We start from the raw sequence: 18,440 nt of genomic DNA, 5'->3' as shown, positions 1-18,440 counted from the left end.
CTCACTGCCCTCTATTGCTAATTGGTCATTTTGCTTATGTAATTATGTTTGGAAAAAGGCAGGAGCTAATGTGTACTGATACAAATGCTACAAACCCTTTAACTCCTGAGACATATGACAACCCTGTAATAAATTTTTAAAAACACACAAGAATGCTGCGTTCCCCTTACTAATCTTTTATTACGTAAAACCTAAGTGACCCACCAAGGAACAATAAAAGAGTTTCAGCTTTGGGGTTAAAAAAAGAAGTGACCTCAAATCAAATCCCAGCCTTGCCATCTACTAGCTGTATGTACCCAGTAGTGTCCTTAACTTCGTGGAGTTTGTATTTTATTTTTAATCTATGAAATATAAGTAAGACCCACCTCACAGGATTCCTGTAAGGACTAGATGCTAGGCACATCTAGTGTGCTTGGCATGTTTTGCTTGAATGATTGTGTAAATTTTAGAACATCTCCCTGTCCCCCCCACTCCTCCACAACCTTCTCTGAGCCTTTCATCTAAGACCGACACTGTAGACAATCTGCAAGACCATAGCATGATCTAGCTTCTGTGGCCCTGGCTTTCCCATAGCTCCTTGCATGCACTGAGTTTTTCTCCTTCCTCAGGACTAACCCTCACATATAGACCCTGACCTCACAGGTTCACTGATGGTCAGAAAAGTAAATGAAGCTGGAAAATAGTCAGAAGACAGGTATGTGGAAAGTGGGGCTTGAGATGTAGATAGGAACCTGATCATGCAGTGTTTTGGGCCATGAGAAGATTTGAGTATTTTCTCTAGAGAAATGACAACCCACTGGTGAATATTCAGCAAAGGAAAAATTCTTAAGATCTTTAAAATTGGGCTTTATAGAATGTCTAACAGTTCACTAGGAAGGTAAGGGAGGCAACACCATATGCCATGGCAGGGAAGTTTGGCGTCTGTGTACTCAGGGTTCCTTATCACTGGAACGTACGTGAACCAGAAGGAGTGGAATCTGAGAAAAGGAGATGAGACCAAACCCTGGGACACCACACTGCTTTGTTAAATACCTTGGATTCCCACAAATATTCACATCCTCCTTGAAGCCAATTTTTGTCTTGGATGAAAATATCAAAAGATCTTTCAATAAGACATGATGCTGTGAAATTAATGGCCTATGATGCAGCCCTTATCTCTGCATGTTTCTAAACCTTCTGAAGTCCACTTACATACATAGTACAATCTCTGTGTGAACCTCTAATTGCCTTTGGGCTTGCAGTTGTGGGGAGTGTTTCAGGTGCTTTTGAGGTTGGCAAGGGAACTAGCTCCCATTTGTGAAATTTCCAATGAGGCTTTAACAATGGGAGTAGAAAATGGTTTAATAGCAGCTGCTTGTTGGGATCTCCTGGGAACTGGCTCTAGCACTGTGGCTGGACAGTGTTCTGCAGCCCTAATTAGACAACTAGTCCTATTAGCCAATTGGAAAGCCAAAATAAACGCTGAAACTGCATTTCCATTGGTATTTATTCTAGCAATTTTAAAAAAAAAATGAGACTTCATTTACACTTAAGAAATGTTACCAGAAAGGCCTAGAGCATGTGGCATCTCTCAATTGTAGGGAAAGGCTTATGCAGTCGGGATGAACCTAGCATCACAAAAGAGGTCCCCTTCCTCTGCGTAGCTGTGGCTAATGCACACCCCCTTGCTATGATTTCTGTGTCCAGGATGACACAGTACTCTCAGGATAGAGTCAGACCCTCTCCCATGGCTGAGCTCATCCAGTGCTGAGTCAGATGCTCCTGGCTTTACACAAATACCAGGTTCCTTATTTCTCTATGGGTGGCAAGGGAAAAGATCATTTAAAAGACTAAATTAATTTGTCCTTTTTCTTAGATTTCCTACTTATCCCATTTCTAAGAACAAAAATTCAAGTTCTACTCATAAACAATAAAAATCATATACTCACATTTGCCTCAATCCTGGACCTCTAAACTGGGCCTGATCGCCCGGGTACTATAAGCCAGCTGTGCAAGGGAGTGAGTCAGGTAGGCTGCCGGTTGTGCCAGACCAGTGACTTAAGGGGCCCTGGGGTTTCCAGGAAATGCTGCAGCACGTGGAGGTCCAGAGTATCTCTCCCCATGCCATGACCAGAGCAACTCTGTTTTACCTATTTTGTGTTAGCCGTTAATGAAATGGTTAAGCATGTTTGAAGAACTACAGTTCTGGGCACTTTCTCAAAAAGCTGCCACCCTGCTCCTTGCCTGATCGTCATCTATTCTTGGTGATCTCATCTCAGGGTAGGCTACCTGTCACTCCACTCTAGTGATTGCCTCAGCCCCTGTCTCTGCCAGGGGACTCTCCTCCAGTGTCGTGGGCTGTGACCTTCCTAGAGCGTCCAGCCTTGCCTACTCCTACTATGACACCTCCCTCTAGTCTTAGATAAGGAAGCCTTTCTACCCTGGGTCCTGGTCTTGCTGAATCCTACCCTCTACTTAACAAATAAGGCAGCAGGATGTAGAGAAGCTGTTTCTAAATATTAAAGCCTTTACATAGACAGATGCAGAATCCTCATTGTGGCTTTTGGGAGAAGCCAAAGCAAAGAATAGGAATGGTCAAAAAGGGATAAGAAGGCAGAAATAACCCCTGAGAGTCGTAGTAAGCAGTAATGTATGATTTGTAGGTATAGGGAAATTGGAGCCTCATGTGGTCCTGAGATCATGTGGTTGCACATTTTCAGGTCATTTTTTTTCTGCCAGACAATAGCATTAGTACAGAGGCTCGGAGTGCATGCCTTCATTTAATAAGCTTGGTCTAATTTAGTACAAACTTCTCTTAATAAAGTCTGTGTTGAAATTATCCTGAGTCCCTAGGGTGTCTGCAGCTGGAAGAAAGAGGCACATGCTAGCGTAGTCTGCCTTACATTCAGGTCGTGTTTTCCAAGGAGCTCCAGTCCTACAGGATACCCTTTCACAAAGAAGCCAAGGTCAAGTTGGGGAAACAGGATAAGCCATTCCCAAACCACCATATTTGAGAGTCGCAATGCATGTTCACTTATTAAAGGCTCTCAAAAGCACTCCAGTAAAGCAATCTGTTTGACTTTGATTCAGGTTCCTCAATCTTATGCAGCCATAGAACTCACTCTGCGAAACATCTTATTGGAGTTATTAATGCAGTTCTTCCCTATTAGGTCAAGAGTTTGCAGGGGGCGAGGGCTAGCTGCTCTGAGAGATCCTCTCCTCTGCCTTCCTCAACTTCAGGATCTATAGAAGGTTGATAATTAGTGTTTGTTAAATTATATCCTATTCTTGAGGCTATTTTGACAAAGGTATGTGGCTCATGTTCTGGCACACACAGAGGTAACTAAAAAGATGTCTCTTAACATTGTCTATATTAAAAATCCAGAAAAGATTGTTTTAGGGCCTGGAGTCAATTTGAAATGGGGTGCATTTGGTTTGAAGATGATCCAGATTAAAATCAAGTTTAAAGTTCAGTGAATCATGTCTGGAAACACAGTATCACTTCGTTATAATTTTAACTTTGTATCATATTTTGAAGAGGTTATTAATTAGAATATTTGATGAGGGTCTGAAAGCAAAAACAGTATCATCTCTGAGAGACTCAGTGGGAGAGGGGAAGAGACCCTAAAAGAGAGACAGAAAACTCAACTCACCTGATGCATCCCATCCTGGGGTTCCTTGGCACCTTGCTGTCTATCACTGACTGCCGAGTCTGAGCTGTACGCAGCCAGCGCAGTGCTAAGCATCTTACATGTATGTGTTCTCGTTTAGTCCTCACGATCTGATGCATAGGCATAAGCATGACCCCCATTTTGCCAACGAGGAAACTGTGATTCAGAGGTGATAAGTACCTTGCTGCGAGTCATGTAGAGCTGGACTTGAATGCAGGTCTATGCCACCAAAGCCCTCACCCCTACTTATGCTGCTGGGCCACCTCAGCCAAGCAAGGAAGGCCAGAGGATTCTGGATATACTCAAACTCCCTTAGCATTTTTCACACAGATTGGACAGAGTCAATCTGAGGACTAAAGATAACTACAGGCCCATCAGACATCATGTTTAGAAGGGGAGGGGTGAATTTGGAGGCAGTAGAGAATTCCAGAACCTTCCTGCTGCTGTTTATTTGCTCTAGGCGTTTGAAGTCAGCATCTCCCTTTCTCAGGCCCTTAATTCCTTCACATGAAGAACAAAACAACATTCTGGATAATAGATGAAAGCTGTTCCAACTCCATGAATTTAGGTTCTCAACCCCAGAGAGCTGACATTTGTAGTCATCGCTAAGTTGTATGTTTCGTTCACTGTAATGCTATATAAATATGTGCTGGAAAGCCTGCAGAGGCAGATTCATAAAAATGAAAGGGTTGAGAAAGCCTGCTGGGAGTGTGCCATGGCCAGCCATGATGACAGGTCATCTGTCCCCACAAGCCACCTGCAGCCTACAGCTGTGTGAGCATCCCCTGGGATTGTGTGGACCGAGTTTTAAAGCTGCACTTGGCCGGGCGCGGTGGCTCACGCTTGTAATCCCAGCACTTTGGGAGGCCGAGGCGGGTGGATCACGAGGTCAGGAGATCGAGACCATGGTGAAACCCCGTCTCTACTAAAAATACAAAAAATTAGCCGGGCGTGGTGGCGGGCGCCTGTAGTCCCAGCTACTCGGAGAGGCTGAGGCAGGAGAATAGCGTGAACCCAGGAGGTGGAGGTTGCAGTGAGCCAAGATCGCGCCACTGCACTCCAGCCTGGGCGACAGAGCGAGACTCCTTCTCAAAAAAAAAAAAAAAAAAAAAAAAAAGCTGCACTTATAGGGGTCTGTTACACACTTCACTTAGTCTTTGCATTCCACAGGTATCTACATCACTGAAATGAGGAAATGAGAGAAAGCAAGATTTCAGATGGTCTCGTTATTTGCATTGCTTAAAATTGACACCCAAGCATCCATGAAATTGTGTTCATCAAGGGTCATCCCCAGGAACCAGCCATACACAGAGCAGCATTCAACCCCAGCAAGAGGATACATGGCCCCCAGTCCTTTCCATGAGTTTCTCAGACTAAATAGCCATGGAATGGCAACTGGAAAGACCAGCAGCATCCTGAACACACTTTGCACAAGAAGAGACTTAGCATGTTCACACCACATAGATGCGTGCATATTTTTACCTCCAAATAGAAGAGAGTGGACATACTGGCTCAAAAGCTGTATTTATCGTGCGTGAGCCCCACCTCTCAAATGAAAGGAATTTAGGGGAATGAGCGTGTAGCTCTTCATTCCTGATGCAAACTCCGACTCAGAATAAGACAGGCTACATTAAATTGTGTTTGCTAAATACAACTATTTTTTAAGACAACCATGTATTCAGGCAACCTTGACACCAGTTTCTGGGAGTTGCTGCTGAAGCCATTCTGTGTCCACAGAGCCCATTATAACTGAACATTTTCCTCCAGCATTGAGTCAGTCCCAACCCATCCCCCTCCAAGAAATTCCCCCTTGAACCTTCCCAGCCACATCTCATCGTCTGACTTGTAGGCCAAAGGCTTGGGAGCAAGCAACACCTGAGTTTGAATCTTGGCTTCACTCTTTCTGGTTATGTGGCTTTGGTCAAGTTATCTAACTTTGAAAACCTCATCTATAGAAGTTTTAAGTGTGGCAGATAAGAATCTCAATACACAAATTTAAAAACTGTCTTTTTCACATCCAGTCTTGTTTCAGTTCAAGTCCCCAGTCCATCTGAGTGGGGGAGATTTAACTGCTGCTTATTTACAATTCTTCAATTTCTGTAGGGTGCTGGCTGATTGCAGGGAGATTTGTAAAGTGCTAGAGTTTTCAGCAGAGCCTCCAGGAATTTTTCCATGCATTGTGGAAATTGTGCTCACCTGTTCTGATTCTCAGTCACTAATGGTCTGTCAGAACTGGCAGCTGTCTTGGGATTACCTTACTTAGGGGCGCACAAATATTTCTGCTGCTTCTCATGCTTTCTCTGTAGGAACATCCGTGGTCCATCTGCCTAGATGTACCAGGCCAGCATTCCTTGTTGGCATCACACACCCCTGCCAGGGCTCAGCCCAGGAAGCAGGCTTCAGATGTCTCTGCTCTGCACCTCGGATGTCTTCTCCCCTTCCCTGCCACAGTCACACCCACCCCCATGTCTGGGGTGTTCTTTATGACTCTGGGAAGAGGCCAGATTCTCTTATTCTGTTTTTCCCCCAAAGGTTGATCTATACCCAGACCTCCTCCACCCTCCTCATGGTTTAGGCTTCTGGAAACCACACCAGGCAGAGACTCAGCTCCAGGCCCCTTCCACTCTTCTTTCTGCCGTGACCCTCCCTGCGACAATGAGCTCAAGGCCAGGGTGTATTTAGATGAAAGGTAAGGTAGAAGAAACAACTAGGGAAATATTAAAAGAACAGAAGCTAAGACTTCAAAAATACTGTCCCTCCACTTAAGGATTAAGTAAAATAGCATGTGAAAGAACTTGTCATGTTTCAAGGGCCTAACAAATGATGGTTGTTTTTTTTTCCTTCTTACCTGTTGGACACATTGCCTATATCAATTGTTTGGAAATGAATCATATCCTGCCTTAGAACATCTATCATACTGGCAATTTACTCATATTTTTATTTTATTTTCAGTGTCTATATGTTATTCTCTCAAATCAATGTAAGCTCCTGAAGACCATGGTTCACATCTTAAGCGAATCTAACAGAAGGCTAGTCATACAGAAAATGCTTTAAAAATGGGTGCAGATCTAGCATCAGGAATCCAAAATCACGTTTGCAAACATTTAAGGAAGATTCTTTATAGAAAACATCAGGTTATTTTAAGATGATTCATAAGCATGTTTATGTCTAATTGTTAACCAACAGAGGAATCACGTGGCCTATGCAGACACCCTAGATATTCAAAGGAAAGATTTTTCAATATATTATTTTTTTAAAATCCTGCATCATAACCACCCAAGTGCAAATATATTTCAAATTTTATACTGGCCTCCTGTTGAAAAATGCTCATTGAATCAATTTCCTGGAGCCTTGTCACTGATAAATAGAGTGCAGCACACATCTGATATTCTTGAGTCAAAAATATAGAACATGAGTGTATTTTGCTGAGAGAAGATGGCTTATAGGAAACTGTCTTAGCATTCAAGACAGTCACAAAGTTTGGCCTTTGAGGCTAAAGCTGCTGAGTTAGCAGTTGAAGAGGGTTAGAGGATAGATCCTAATGGGCTTTCTCTCAGTATCATTCTACTCCTGCTTGCCTGGCACCACCAGGAAACCTCAGCTGGTCCTGTGCATGGATGCATGTACTCACACTATAGGAACACACACTTTACCACTTCCTACCGGTGTGGCTTTTGGTCACCTACTTCCCCTCTCTAAGCCTAAATTTGTTCATCTATAACTATAGAATGAGTATCTACCTCCCAGCAGTTCTATGAAGATTCCATGAGATGATGTACGCTGAGGATGTCACATGGTGTTGGGTACATATTGTATGCCCAGTAAATGATAGTAGTTGTTGGATTTGCCACTCCACGGAGGAGGAGGCTGAGAAGAGATGACCAACTGGATGCCCTGGAGAGGGGCAGCTCCACCATTCACACACAGGCTCACACCCTCCGCCTGCAGATCAACAGAGATGCCCCTTTGCTGGGACAGGAACATTCTAATGGCTTGAAGGAGCACTTTATGCATGGGGACACTGAGGATTTAAATCAGAAGGCCCCAGTTAGCTTTCCCATAGCCATGGGCCATCTCAACTAATTCCTCAAAGCCAAATCTGTTTAGAGCTTTTTGTAAACTGAGCACCTCAAAAGAAACTTATCCTTTATTTCCAAAGTGAAGATGCTTGGGGTGGTAAGTAACAACACTGTAGGTCAAGATGGCTCAAACCATAAAGATGGATGAGTGGCACCCCCGGCTGAGAACATCCCAAGGCAGGGCAGAGAGCAGGGCAGCTCAGGCTCTGCTCTTCCCTGCTGGGGCTCTCCTGCCACTGCCCTTCTCCATGCAGGGCCTTGGTCATCACCAGTCTGCTGGCAAGATAGCTGCAACAGCCAGCCTCCCATCTTCCCAGAACTATTTCCAGGAAAGAGAGCAAGAGTTTGTTCCAGAAACTTTCAGAAGAGGAAAAATCGAAGCTTTTTATACAGAGGTTGACAATCAACTTATTTTGTGATACTGGCCTCAATTTCTCATGATGCTTCCTGGATCAATTTCTGTGGCTTATTGAATGCCAGGTGATGGCTTCATCCTGGGTCCACCCCTCAATCAATCACAGGTGCAATAGGGATGGAATAATCTAATTAGCATGAACTAAAGAGAGTCTGTCCCTGGAGCTACAGTCAATACCCTAAACTTTATGGCTGCTTTTGCAAGAAGGAAGGAGTGAGATGGATATTGGAAAGACAACCACAGTGCCCACCACTCTGCTGATATTCAAATCAACATCTCCTTCAATTCAAGCAAACAATTACAAAATGTCTGCTATGTGCCAGGCACGGTGCAGGACGCCAGAAAATTGCAAGATGCCCAGTGTTGCTGACAGGAATAAATGAGCTGACTTATGCAAAGTGCCTGCTGCAGCACTCAGCCCCTAACACTTGCTCAGTATTATCTTCATTAAAATGAATAATGCATGAGTGATCCCTGCCATCCAGGAGAGAAAGACTCAAACTAATAAATTATAACTGTGCACAGAGTGACAAGAGTAAACCTGAGGGTGGCACAAAGGATAGAGATCACAAGAGGAGTGTGCAAGAGGCCCAACCCCACAAGAAGCTATAGCCCAGTGGTTCTTTACCTTGACTTCACATTCGATTCACCTGAGAAGCTTTTAAAACTCCCCATACCAATTAAGTCAGAATCCCTGGGGATGTGACCCAGCACCAGGAATCAGTTTGTCTTTTTAAGGATCTCCAAATGATTAAAATGTGTAGCCAAGGCTAAGAACCACCATATTTTAGGCTACCGAGGACACAAACACCCACATGCAAACCATTAGCTAATAATGCCAGGTGGTGAAGGGTAGGTTAAAAATGAATGTTCTAAGGCTCAGGGTGGGGTAGGGCTCCAGGCAGGGAGAGGGTATGCAGGGGAGGGGTCCCAGGAGAGGGAGACACATGGTGGGCAGAGGGGGATCATGGAGGGTTTCCATGAGCACCAGGAAACAGGAGGCTTAAGGGGCCTTGAAGAACTCTGAGATTTGCCTAATCTAAGCTATTTAGGGGTGGTGTCTCAGTATACAGAGGAATGGGCTTAAGCAAAGGCATATGGGCAGACATGGAAGGTATATGGATCTAGATTCAAACAGGAGAAAGAAAACTATAATTTCAACAGAAAAACCTTTTTAAAAATTATAAATGTGGGGATTGGAGTAACACAGGATTAGTGGGTGAGAACTCTAAAGAGAACTCTAAAGAACATAGGAATAGAATATATAAGGACCATCCACTACCCTCAGGGCTGAGGTAGAGCACCCCAGAAAAAGCCAGCCCACCCCCAAGCTGAGGTCTAGATTTTGTTGGCACAGCGTGGCTTGAAGAATAGCAGAGAAGTTGCAGTGGTGTCATTTGTTGGAAATCTGGCCTCTAGGGAGCCAGAGAAGACTTTCACAGAAGGTGTCCCACTGGAGCACACTGTTAGCAACTGCTGGCAGCAAAGAGGGCTGGCCAGGTGTTGCAAGAGCCAGGCATTGGGGAAGCTGAAGGAGCCACCAAGAGAGCCCAGAAGAACCTGGAGGCAAAACCCAGAAGTGTGCCCTAGGAGTAAACAGAGGCCCAGAGAGCTTATGAAACCTTCCCAGGACACTAGCAAAGCTGGAATTCAACCAAGGCCCGTCTTTTCTTATGCGTTGTTCTTCTTCTCTGAACAAACATTAGTACAAGATCCAGGCTGGGAAGGTTGCTCAGAGATGATGGAAGGAGCCTGTGCTCAGTAAAGTCAGTGAGGAAGGTCTCCTAGGGGAGGCGAGGCTTCAAATGGACCTCAGAGATCCGATTTGGAAAACCAGGGAGAAAAAAGGAGGGAGCAGATTCCAAGCTGGCATGGCAACACAAGCACTTGGAACACTTGCACACGGGTGAAAGTGGACCTGAGCTCCCATAGGACTCAGCACAGCCAGGAGAGAGTATGACAGCAAAAGAAAGCAGGCAATGAGAGGAAAGCCAAAGGGAGAACCACAGGAATCAGGGCAGTCCTTTTATGTAAAAGGCCTTGACTTTAAGCACGGGTGGAATCAACACAGTGTGAGAAAGCCAGAGCTCATAAATGCAGCATTTCTGGAATTCCTCAGTCGCATGCCAAGCTCTCAGTGGAATGTAGGGAAGCAAATGCCAGCTTTGAGGTCAGACAGACCAGAACTAGAGCTGCAGTGTTTAGCTGTATATGTCCTGGGGCAAGTACCTTAACGTTTTTGAGTCTCAGGGCTCTGCACCTGCCAGGTGAAAACAATGCCACCACATCATTGCAGGCTTGTTCAGATGAAGTCCCTGACAGAGAGACTGGCACAAGGCAGGCCTGAAGTTTAATCAATGACACCTCCTCCCTATTTTCACTCACGAGAGCCCTCCAGTCTCCTAAGACAGTGTGCCCTTGAAAATAACCTTTAAAATTCAGAAATGCCAGGATTCCTAAATCTGGTGCAGCCAGGGAATGCCAGGGTATTAGCAGCATATAACTTCTTACTGAGATTCTGGCTACTGTGTTCATCACTCAGAAAGAAAAGCTCAGGTTCAGGGAACACACAGTCAAGGTGTCTTGGGCTGCATGGCCAAGTGGTGCCTTGAGGTACTGTTTCCTACCCAGTCTTCACAGAGCAAATGACGGTGTTTGTTTTTTCAGGAGGAGAAGTCACCAAACCACGGTTTGCTCAGTTCTTTCATGGAAGCCTGGCCAGTCTCACCATCCGCCCTGGCAAAATGGAAAGCCAGAAGGTGATCTCCTGCCTGCAGGCCTGCAAGGAAGGGCTGGATATTAATTCCTTGGAAAGCCTTGGCCAAGGAATAAAGGTAAGGCAGGAGCTGGCATCACTCCCAATAAGACAGTGATTCATGATGCCAAGCCTGCACAGCGCCAGCACATGCCGGGAAATGGAGCTTCCTGGAACATTACACAGAAATGGCTGCATGGCAAAGGTGCAGCCACGAGATGGAGGTTCCGGGGGGAGATTAGTAACCATGACTTCCACAATGGGCTTCTGCTGCCATCTTCTGAAACTCCTAGATCAAGCCCTTGTGTATAATCAGACCACTACCCAAAAGCAGGAACATGTTCAATATCCACCTGAAGGAAGTTGTTGTATTTCATTTGTTTGTGCGTTAGTTGGCTGCTCTGTTGTTTATTTGGCTAAAGGAACTGAAGGATGCAAGGATGCACTTCAAAAGCATAAAAAGTAAACAAAAACTTAGGACCTTGTGAAATACAAATTAAAAAGGAAAGGGAAAACCTGGGTGGGGTAGAATTAGAAAGCAGGTATGGAGGTCATTCTGTCTTACATTGTCACTTCAAGGCACAAGAAACACAGGCTGCGCATGGTGGCTTGTGGCTCACGCCTGTAGTCCCAACACTTTGGGAGGCTGAGGCAGGTGGATCACAAGGTCAGTAGTTCGAGACCAGCCTGACCAACATGGTGAAACCCCCGTCTCTACTAAAAATACAAAAATTAGCCACACATGGTGGCGTGCACCTGTAATCCCAGCTACTCAGGAGGCTGAGGCAGGAGAATCACTTGAACCCAGGAAGCGGAGGTTGCAGTGAGCTAAGATCACACCACTGCACTCCAGCCTGGGCAACAGAGCGAGAGAAGAAGAAGAAGAAGGAGGAGGAAGAGGAGGAGGAGGAGGAGGAGGAGGAGGGAAGAAGAAGAAAACATGAACAGTTCATGATTTGTATTGTTTATGCAAAATAGAAATATTCAAGTGATCTCAGAGAAGCAAAGCTTCTTCTGACTGAAGCTTCTCTCATTCGCTCATTTGAGAGAAGCTCCTCCCAAAGAGGGCAGGGAGGGATGTGACTGACTATGGCCTCAGCAAGCAGCCCAACAGCCAGGGTCACTTTCTAACCTCACCTGGACTTATGGAGCGAGCTCATGTTGGCGCCGGCCCACGAGGTCCTGAATAAAGAGCAGAGCCAATATCATTGTAGCCCCCACAAAATCATAGTGGACCGCAGTGTGAAAACAGTCCCTCGGCCTCCTCTGGAAGTTGGAACAGACCAGCCTGTGCCTCTTAGAGCAAAGGACAGCCCCATGAAGCCCCAGCAGCTATGAGGGTTTCTGTCCTTGGCCATTTCCCCAGAGAATGTGACAAAAGCAGAGGTTTCTCAGCTGGCCTAACATCCTTGATCCAGTACTGCCCATGGGCAGCTCTGCCCTGCCCTGGGCCTGCCTCTCCTGGACAGGCAGTCACCACTCCATTAGAAATTTCTAGATCAGCCTACTGCTAGTCAAGCTCTGGTGCTGGGTACCCTTGGAAAAGCTGGTGGTCTGAGAGTATTCTTTAAATTGCAGCCACTTCCATAATCATTCCATGGACATGCTAGTATTCTGTTATAGGCTGGTTTCTGAGATATGAAAAGAAATGTTCTGAGGAACTCAGTGACCCAAGGAGATATTTGTAATCCAGTTGATGACTACCACAATAATTACGAACACTAACATTTCCTGAGGGTCTCCCAAGCGCCAGACACTGTTTGTTCTAAACGTTTTATGGGTATTGATTCCCAGAACACTCTCATGACAAAGGTACCATAAATGTTCCCATTTTGTACATGAGGAACAAAAGACTGAAGGAGATGGGAACTTGTGTAAGATCCCAGAGTTAGTGATGAGTAGATTCACTCCCACTCCAGAGATCCAGAACCTTGGAGATTGGCAGTCAGGGAAGCCTCCTTGGATGAGGAGACGAGGCCTGAGTAGAATGTTTAAGAATAGGTAGGAACCAGCTAGTAAAAAGGCAGTAGTGGAGAGGGGATAGGAAAGAGGGAAGTCATTCCAGGCAGATCCAAAAGTGTGAGTGATGAGAGAGGGCTGAGGAATAGCACAGTGTTCACTAGAACTTCAACAAAGCCAGTGTTGAGTCCCAAACTGCAGGAGGAAAAAGGTGGAAGGTGCCAGCGAGGTAGGCAGAGGCCATATCAGAGGCTACCTATTAACCATGTTTAGGTGTTTACGTTTTTTTTTTTTCTGTCAACAATGGGAAGCCACTGAAGGCTCAGGCAAAGAAGCATGATCTCAGCATATGTGGGGTTTAGGATGCTCACTCTGGAGACTGGGTCAGCATGGGGAAGATGGGAGGAGTACAAAAGTCATGGCAAGGCAAGATTGACTTTCCAGAGCAATGTTTAGCATGGATTAGACACACACACACACAGTTGCTCTCAATAGCTAATCACTTGTCATTGGGGCAATCTCAAAAGACCATCTCATATTGGAAAGGCCAGTCTTGACGTACTGTTTGTGTTGCTTCCTTAGAGTTTTGTTAACCCAGTGATGTAAAAATCTATCCTCCTAATGTCTTCTCTTTTCTGATTCTAAATTTACTCTTTGCATCTGCGTAGATCTTCTCTGCCCTGAACCGTTCCAGGCAGACATAGTTTCAGGGTACTAGGCACCATACAGCAAAAACACAAATATGCTGGGCTCAAAAGTCATGCCTTTTAAAAATTATAAATTTAAAAACCATAGCAATTTCTACAGACTTGTCATAACCTATAAAAAGAGGAGGTGCTAAAATAAGTGGCACAAAAACTGTGGGGCCTGAAGAGGCTAATCTGACTTTTCAGGATGCTCCCTTTTTATAACCAAGCCACTGCAAATGATCCTCTTCCATTCCTAGGGCATGGCTGGTAAGAACTAGAGCACCGTGTGAGAAGTTAATAAGATGCCCAATTTATTGGGCACCCACTTGGGGCTATTTTATGTTCATTATCCCCACTCCTCACAATAAATTAAATACTATGACCCCATTCCAAAACTAAGGGGACTGGGGCTCAGGGATTTGTCCAAAATCAGTTCATGCTCTTTCCTCCATACCAGCAACTCAGATTAGAAGACATTCTTGAAAATCATTAAAACAAATCTATTTTCTTTCCTCCATCCGTTTACTCCTCATGCCATTTCCGAATAATGACTATTATTTTATTTGCCGGTTCCTGCCCTCCTCCCACCTCGCCGGCTGGTCGAGAGAATTGAGGCCCTTTTGTGATTAAGGAAATTCTCTATCTGCTCACAGGGACCAGCCCATGTTTCTTGCTTTACTTGTCTTCTTCTGAATCATGCATATTTATGAATATTTCTCCAGCATGTCTGGAGTCCTAAAATGGTTTAGTGGCTGCTGTATTGTATCCATACGAGATACTGTGGAATCACCATATTCCTAATACCCTGTTCTGATTTTCATAGCACAATCCCTGCCAATTTGTCATCTCCATCATGTGGAAGAATGGGAAAGAACAAGAACTTTAGAACTAGACACTCCTAGGTTCAAATCACTGCAGGAGGAAAAAGGTGGAAGGTGCCAGAGAGGTAGGCAGGGGCCACATCAGAGGCCGCCTATTAACCATGTTTAGGTGTTTAAGTTTTTTTCTGTCAACTGATTATTAGCTGGGTGACCTTGGGCAAGACACGTTAATCCTTTAGGCCCAAATCTCTTGTGTATAAAATAAGTTGACATTATTTATCTTGTAGCGATTTAAGAATTTAATTATACATCTAAATTATATATTATGTATAATTAAATATATAGATTTTATATATTTAAATATATATTGTATATTTTAGTATATATATAATATATATCCTAGCAAACCTAATAGACTCTCAACAAATCATAGCTCACTTTTGTGACAGAAGAACTTCTAAAGTGGCAAATCTTCATCTGGCCCCACTCAGAGAAATGGTTCAGCTGAATCTGTAAGTCAAAAATCAGAGTCCAAATTTACTTAATATGGACCATGGGTAGGCGGGTGTCATAGGGAGCAGCAGGGTTCCTGTTGAGTCATAGCCAGCCTTCTCTCAAGGAACAGGCCAGGGCTTTGAGTAAGGACTTCCCTGATGGTCCAGCCTGCTGGGGGGCTGGAGATGCCAGTCGAACCTCTGAGAGAAGTCTCTAATAAGAAGACCATTCTGCAAGGGCTATCTGTCTAGCACCTTCTTCGCTCAACGAAAGGCTATGGTCACAGCACAGATACCCAAGGGCGAGTGAGCAATGCCACCCTTTGCTGGGTCCCCTAGCATGCCACCATCTCCTGCCCTGGTAGAGATGCAAGTACAAACAGGTCTCTTGTTTAATCAGACACCCACTCAGAGAGCTGGGAATACCACAGTTTAAAAAAAAGAAGAACACCCAAAACCTGCTCTGGAGGTTTTATTGACCCTGCAAGAACTATGCTGATGGCTAGGCCAGTGCCCACCTTCATGCTCTGTGACAGACCTCCCAGTGCTGTGGCACAGACCAGGGTATTAACTGGAGATCCAACACACTCTCCTGGTCTCTCTCCAGGTGGCTGCAGAGGGATTGTGCCCTCTGCTGATTGCCATAGGATACTGCTTATCCGTCCCTCTAGAAGAACCTCTTGATTTTCCTAGGCAGCCCTCATGTGAGGCTCAGAGACCAGCCTCCACTGCAGACCTATCATCTACCTCATGCTTTTCATGCGCTAGACCCTGCAGTGATGCTGAGGAAAAGTCAGTAGCCCCTGCCCTTGAGGTGCTCACGTGTTACTGTAGGAGGATGCAGACAGACAGACAGATAGCAACAGCACAAGACTCTGCTATAGGAGGATGGTGCAGGGGATGAGGCTGGAAAAGAGGGGCAGAAAAACCTTTTAAAACGTAGATGGTGTTTGTAGAACAAGGACCTTGGGTCTTCTCAAATCTGAAACTGATGACTTGCGAACACCTCAGAACTAATCATGACTCACTAGCGTGAGGCAGCTCCAGAAATAAGCACTCTAAGCTAGTGGGGCCTTCCAGGCAAGAGATGCCAACTCAGACGCTGACTGTGGCATCAACCAGGCATATGCCTGGGGGCTCCAAGATCTAGCACCAGAGAGTGGTGCTCTTGGCCTGATGTCATGGCTCAGAGAGACACCGCTCCTCAGGACTTGGAAGGACAGAAGAGAATTGTGTCACAAGGACACAGGAACAGTGAAGGCTGGGGCACAAAGAGTTAGTGCTGGCATAATTACAATAGTAAGAATGATCATCCAAGCTATCATACATTTAATATCTTGTAAGTGCCAGAAACTTTATATATATTGTCTCATTTAAGACCCACACAGGTAAGTATTAATTTCCCCATTATTTAAATGAGGAAATGAAGTCTAAGAGGGGAAAGGAAATACTCCAAAGTTGTATTTTGTACTAGAACTGGAATATTAACAGTCCACAAATCACGTTCCCAAACAGGCTAAGCTGTTACAGTAACACATGATCCCCAAACCTCAAGCTTCACTGGCTTAACATGACAAGTTTAGTTTTCTCTTATACTCAGTTAGGGAGGTGGGGTGGGGTTTCTGCATAGAATGCTGCAAGCTACTGAAGTGGAGGAAAAAAAGAGGCTCGAGCATCTTACAGGATGTTTCACTGCCTCAGCTCAGAATTGCCACACCTCCCTTCCTCTCCTGCCCATTGGCCAGAGGTAGTCATGTGACTCTGGCCACCTGTGGTACAAGGTAGCTGAGAAGTGTAGCCTCTGCAATGCCCAGGAAGGAAAGGAGAACAGGGTTTGGTGAGTAATGATAATGACTCCCACAGAGCTTCATTAAAAAGACAAGTGAAAGAAAAAAGTCCTTTTGGGGAGTGACAGGAGATGATAGTAAAATGTAGGCTGGAGACCCTTCATTCATTCGTCTAACAGGGGCTTTCAGAACACTAAGGCTAAGTTCTGGGATTCAGGGATAAGAGACAGAGTCCCTGTGCTCAGGGGCTACTGGCCACTGTACTATAATAGTGGTGTTACCATTTTGTAAGTGCTATAGGAGAAAGGCACCAAAGCCCAGTGGGGACCAAAATGAGAGAAGCTGGGAGGCCTTATGAGTAGGTAACAATGAAACACACATGTGATGGTCGAAGGTGACAAAGATTGAGCTATCAGTTGGCTAGGGGACACCATGCAAGGGATTTAGGTGGTTCAGTGTCAACAATAGTGCTCATGAGACATCCAACTCCTGTTTCAGTTCAGACACAGAACAGAACACCCTTATAATGACATTCAAGTCAGATCAGGGAAAAGTTAATATACATTTTTCCTTAAACCTATGAAAAGATATACTCAAATCCTCATACTAAGAAAAATACAAATTTAAACTACACTAAGACGGCATTTGTCATTTATCAGATTGGCAAAAATCCTGACATCTGATGGCATACTGTATTGTCGAGGAATTGAGAGAAGCTGCATTCATACCCTGGTGGAAGGTGTATGTATTGATATAATCTCTAGCAATGGAGAAGTTGGCAACATTTATCCAAGTTAAAAGCGCATATACTCTTTGACCTAGCAATTTCACTTGTAGTGATGTATCCTACAGATGTGTTTGCACAAGATTATTCCTTCTGACATTGTCAGTAAAAGATTACAAATAACCCAAATGTCCATATTAGGAAACTGGTTTTAAAGATTACGGTTTATCTATACAATGGAATACTATACATCTACTAAAAAAGAATAAGGAAGCTTGTCATGTACTGATACAGAAAGAGCTCCAAGATATGAGCCAAGTGAAAAATAGAGTGCGATACATTATGTAATGAGATACTTTTGATATAAGAAAGAAAAAAATGGAAATCTATATTCACTGATTATATATTTATAAGAATACTTAAGTATAACTGTCAGGATAAGCTAAGTTATGCTACAGTAACAAATTATTTAATATCTAAGTGGCTTATACAACAAAATTTTATTTATTGCTCATGCTTCATGTCCATTATAGATTGGCTGCAGCTCTGATCCATACCTCCCTCACTGTGAGATGCAAGCCGATGGACTAGCCCCTAAAGGAATGTTGCCAGTTTCATGGCAGAGAGAAAGGGATGTGGCAGACCATGAACTGGTTATTAAATCTTCCATAGGGTATGAATCAAACAATATTTCTGCCCACATTTAGTTGACCAAGCAAGTAACATGACCACTGCTGAGTGCACAGGGCAAAAACGTATATCCTGCAGGGAAGGGTACCATAAGTCATATGATCAAGCCTATTAACAATAGGGCAAACATGTATAAGTCTCCCACGGGAGGGGAAGCAACTAATTGTGAACAATAATGCAATTTACCACTAAGAAACTAACATAATAATGAGTACTTGTGGGATGGGACTGTGGAAACTGGGTGGATGGGAGATAGAAATAAGATAGCTACTTTTCACTTAGCACACGTGTACATTTGAACCATGTGAATATATTATCTATTCAAAAGGGTAAATACTTTTAAGTTAGGTAGCTACTTAAAGATCCATGTCTCCCTT

The 18,440-nt window shown here is 44.3% G+C and overlaps 1 protein-coding gene and 1 long non-coding RNA gene across 3 annotated transcripts in view; one reads left to right on the top strand and one right to left on the bottom strand.

Moving 5' to 3' along the window:
* LOC131382279 (uncharacterized) overlaps positions 1 to 18,440 on the bottom strand; it is a 135,471-nt gene that overhangs the window by 3,389 nt on the left and 113,642 nt on the right. The gene's annotated exons all lie outside the window — the stretch shown is intronic.
* CLSTN2 (calsyntenin 2) overlaps positions 1 to 18,440 on the top strand; it is a 643,984-nt gene that overhangs the window by 613,318 nt on the left and 12,226 nt on the right. The window contains exon 10 of the mRNA XM_032143419.2: positions 10,812 to 10,978. Coding sequence (XP_031999310.1) covers positions 10,812 to 10,978 — 167 coding nt within the window. The remainder of the gene's footprint in view (positions 1 to 10,811; positions 10,979 to 18,440) is intronic.

Source organism: Hylobates moloch, unplaced genomic scaffold (assembly GCF_009828535.3).
Source record: "Hylobates moloch isolate HMO894 unplaced genomic scaffold, HMol_V3 SCAFFOLD_22, whole genome shotgun sequence".
NCBI classification, from domain to species: domain Eukaryota; kingdom Metazoa; phylum Chordata; class Mammalia; order Primates; family Hylobatidae; genus Hylobates; species Hylobates moloch.
The sequence above is the reverse complement of the archived record's forward strand: the minus strand, read 5'-3'. Positions and strand labels throughout refer to the sequence as shown.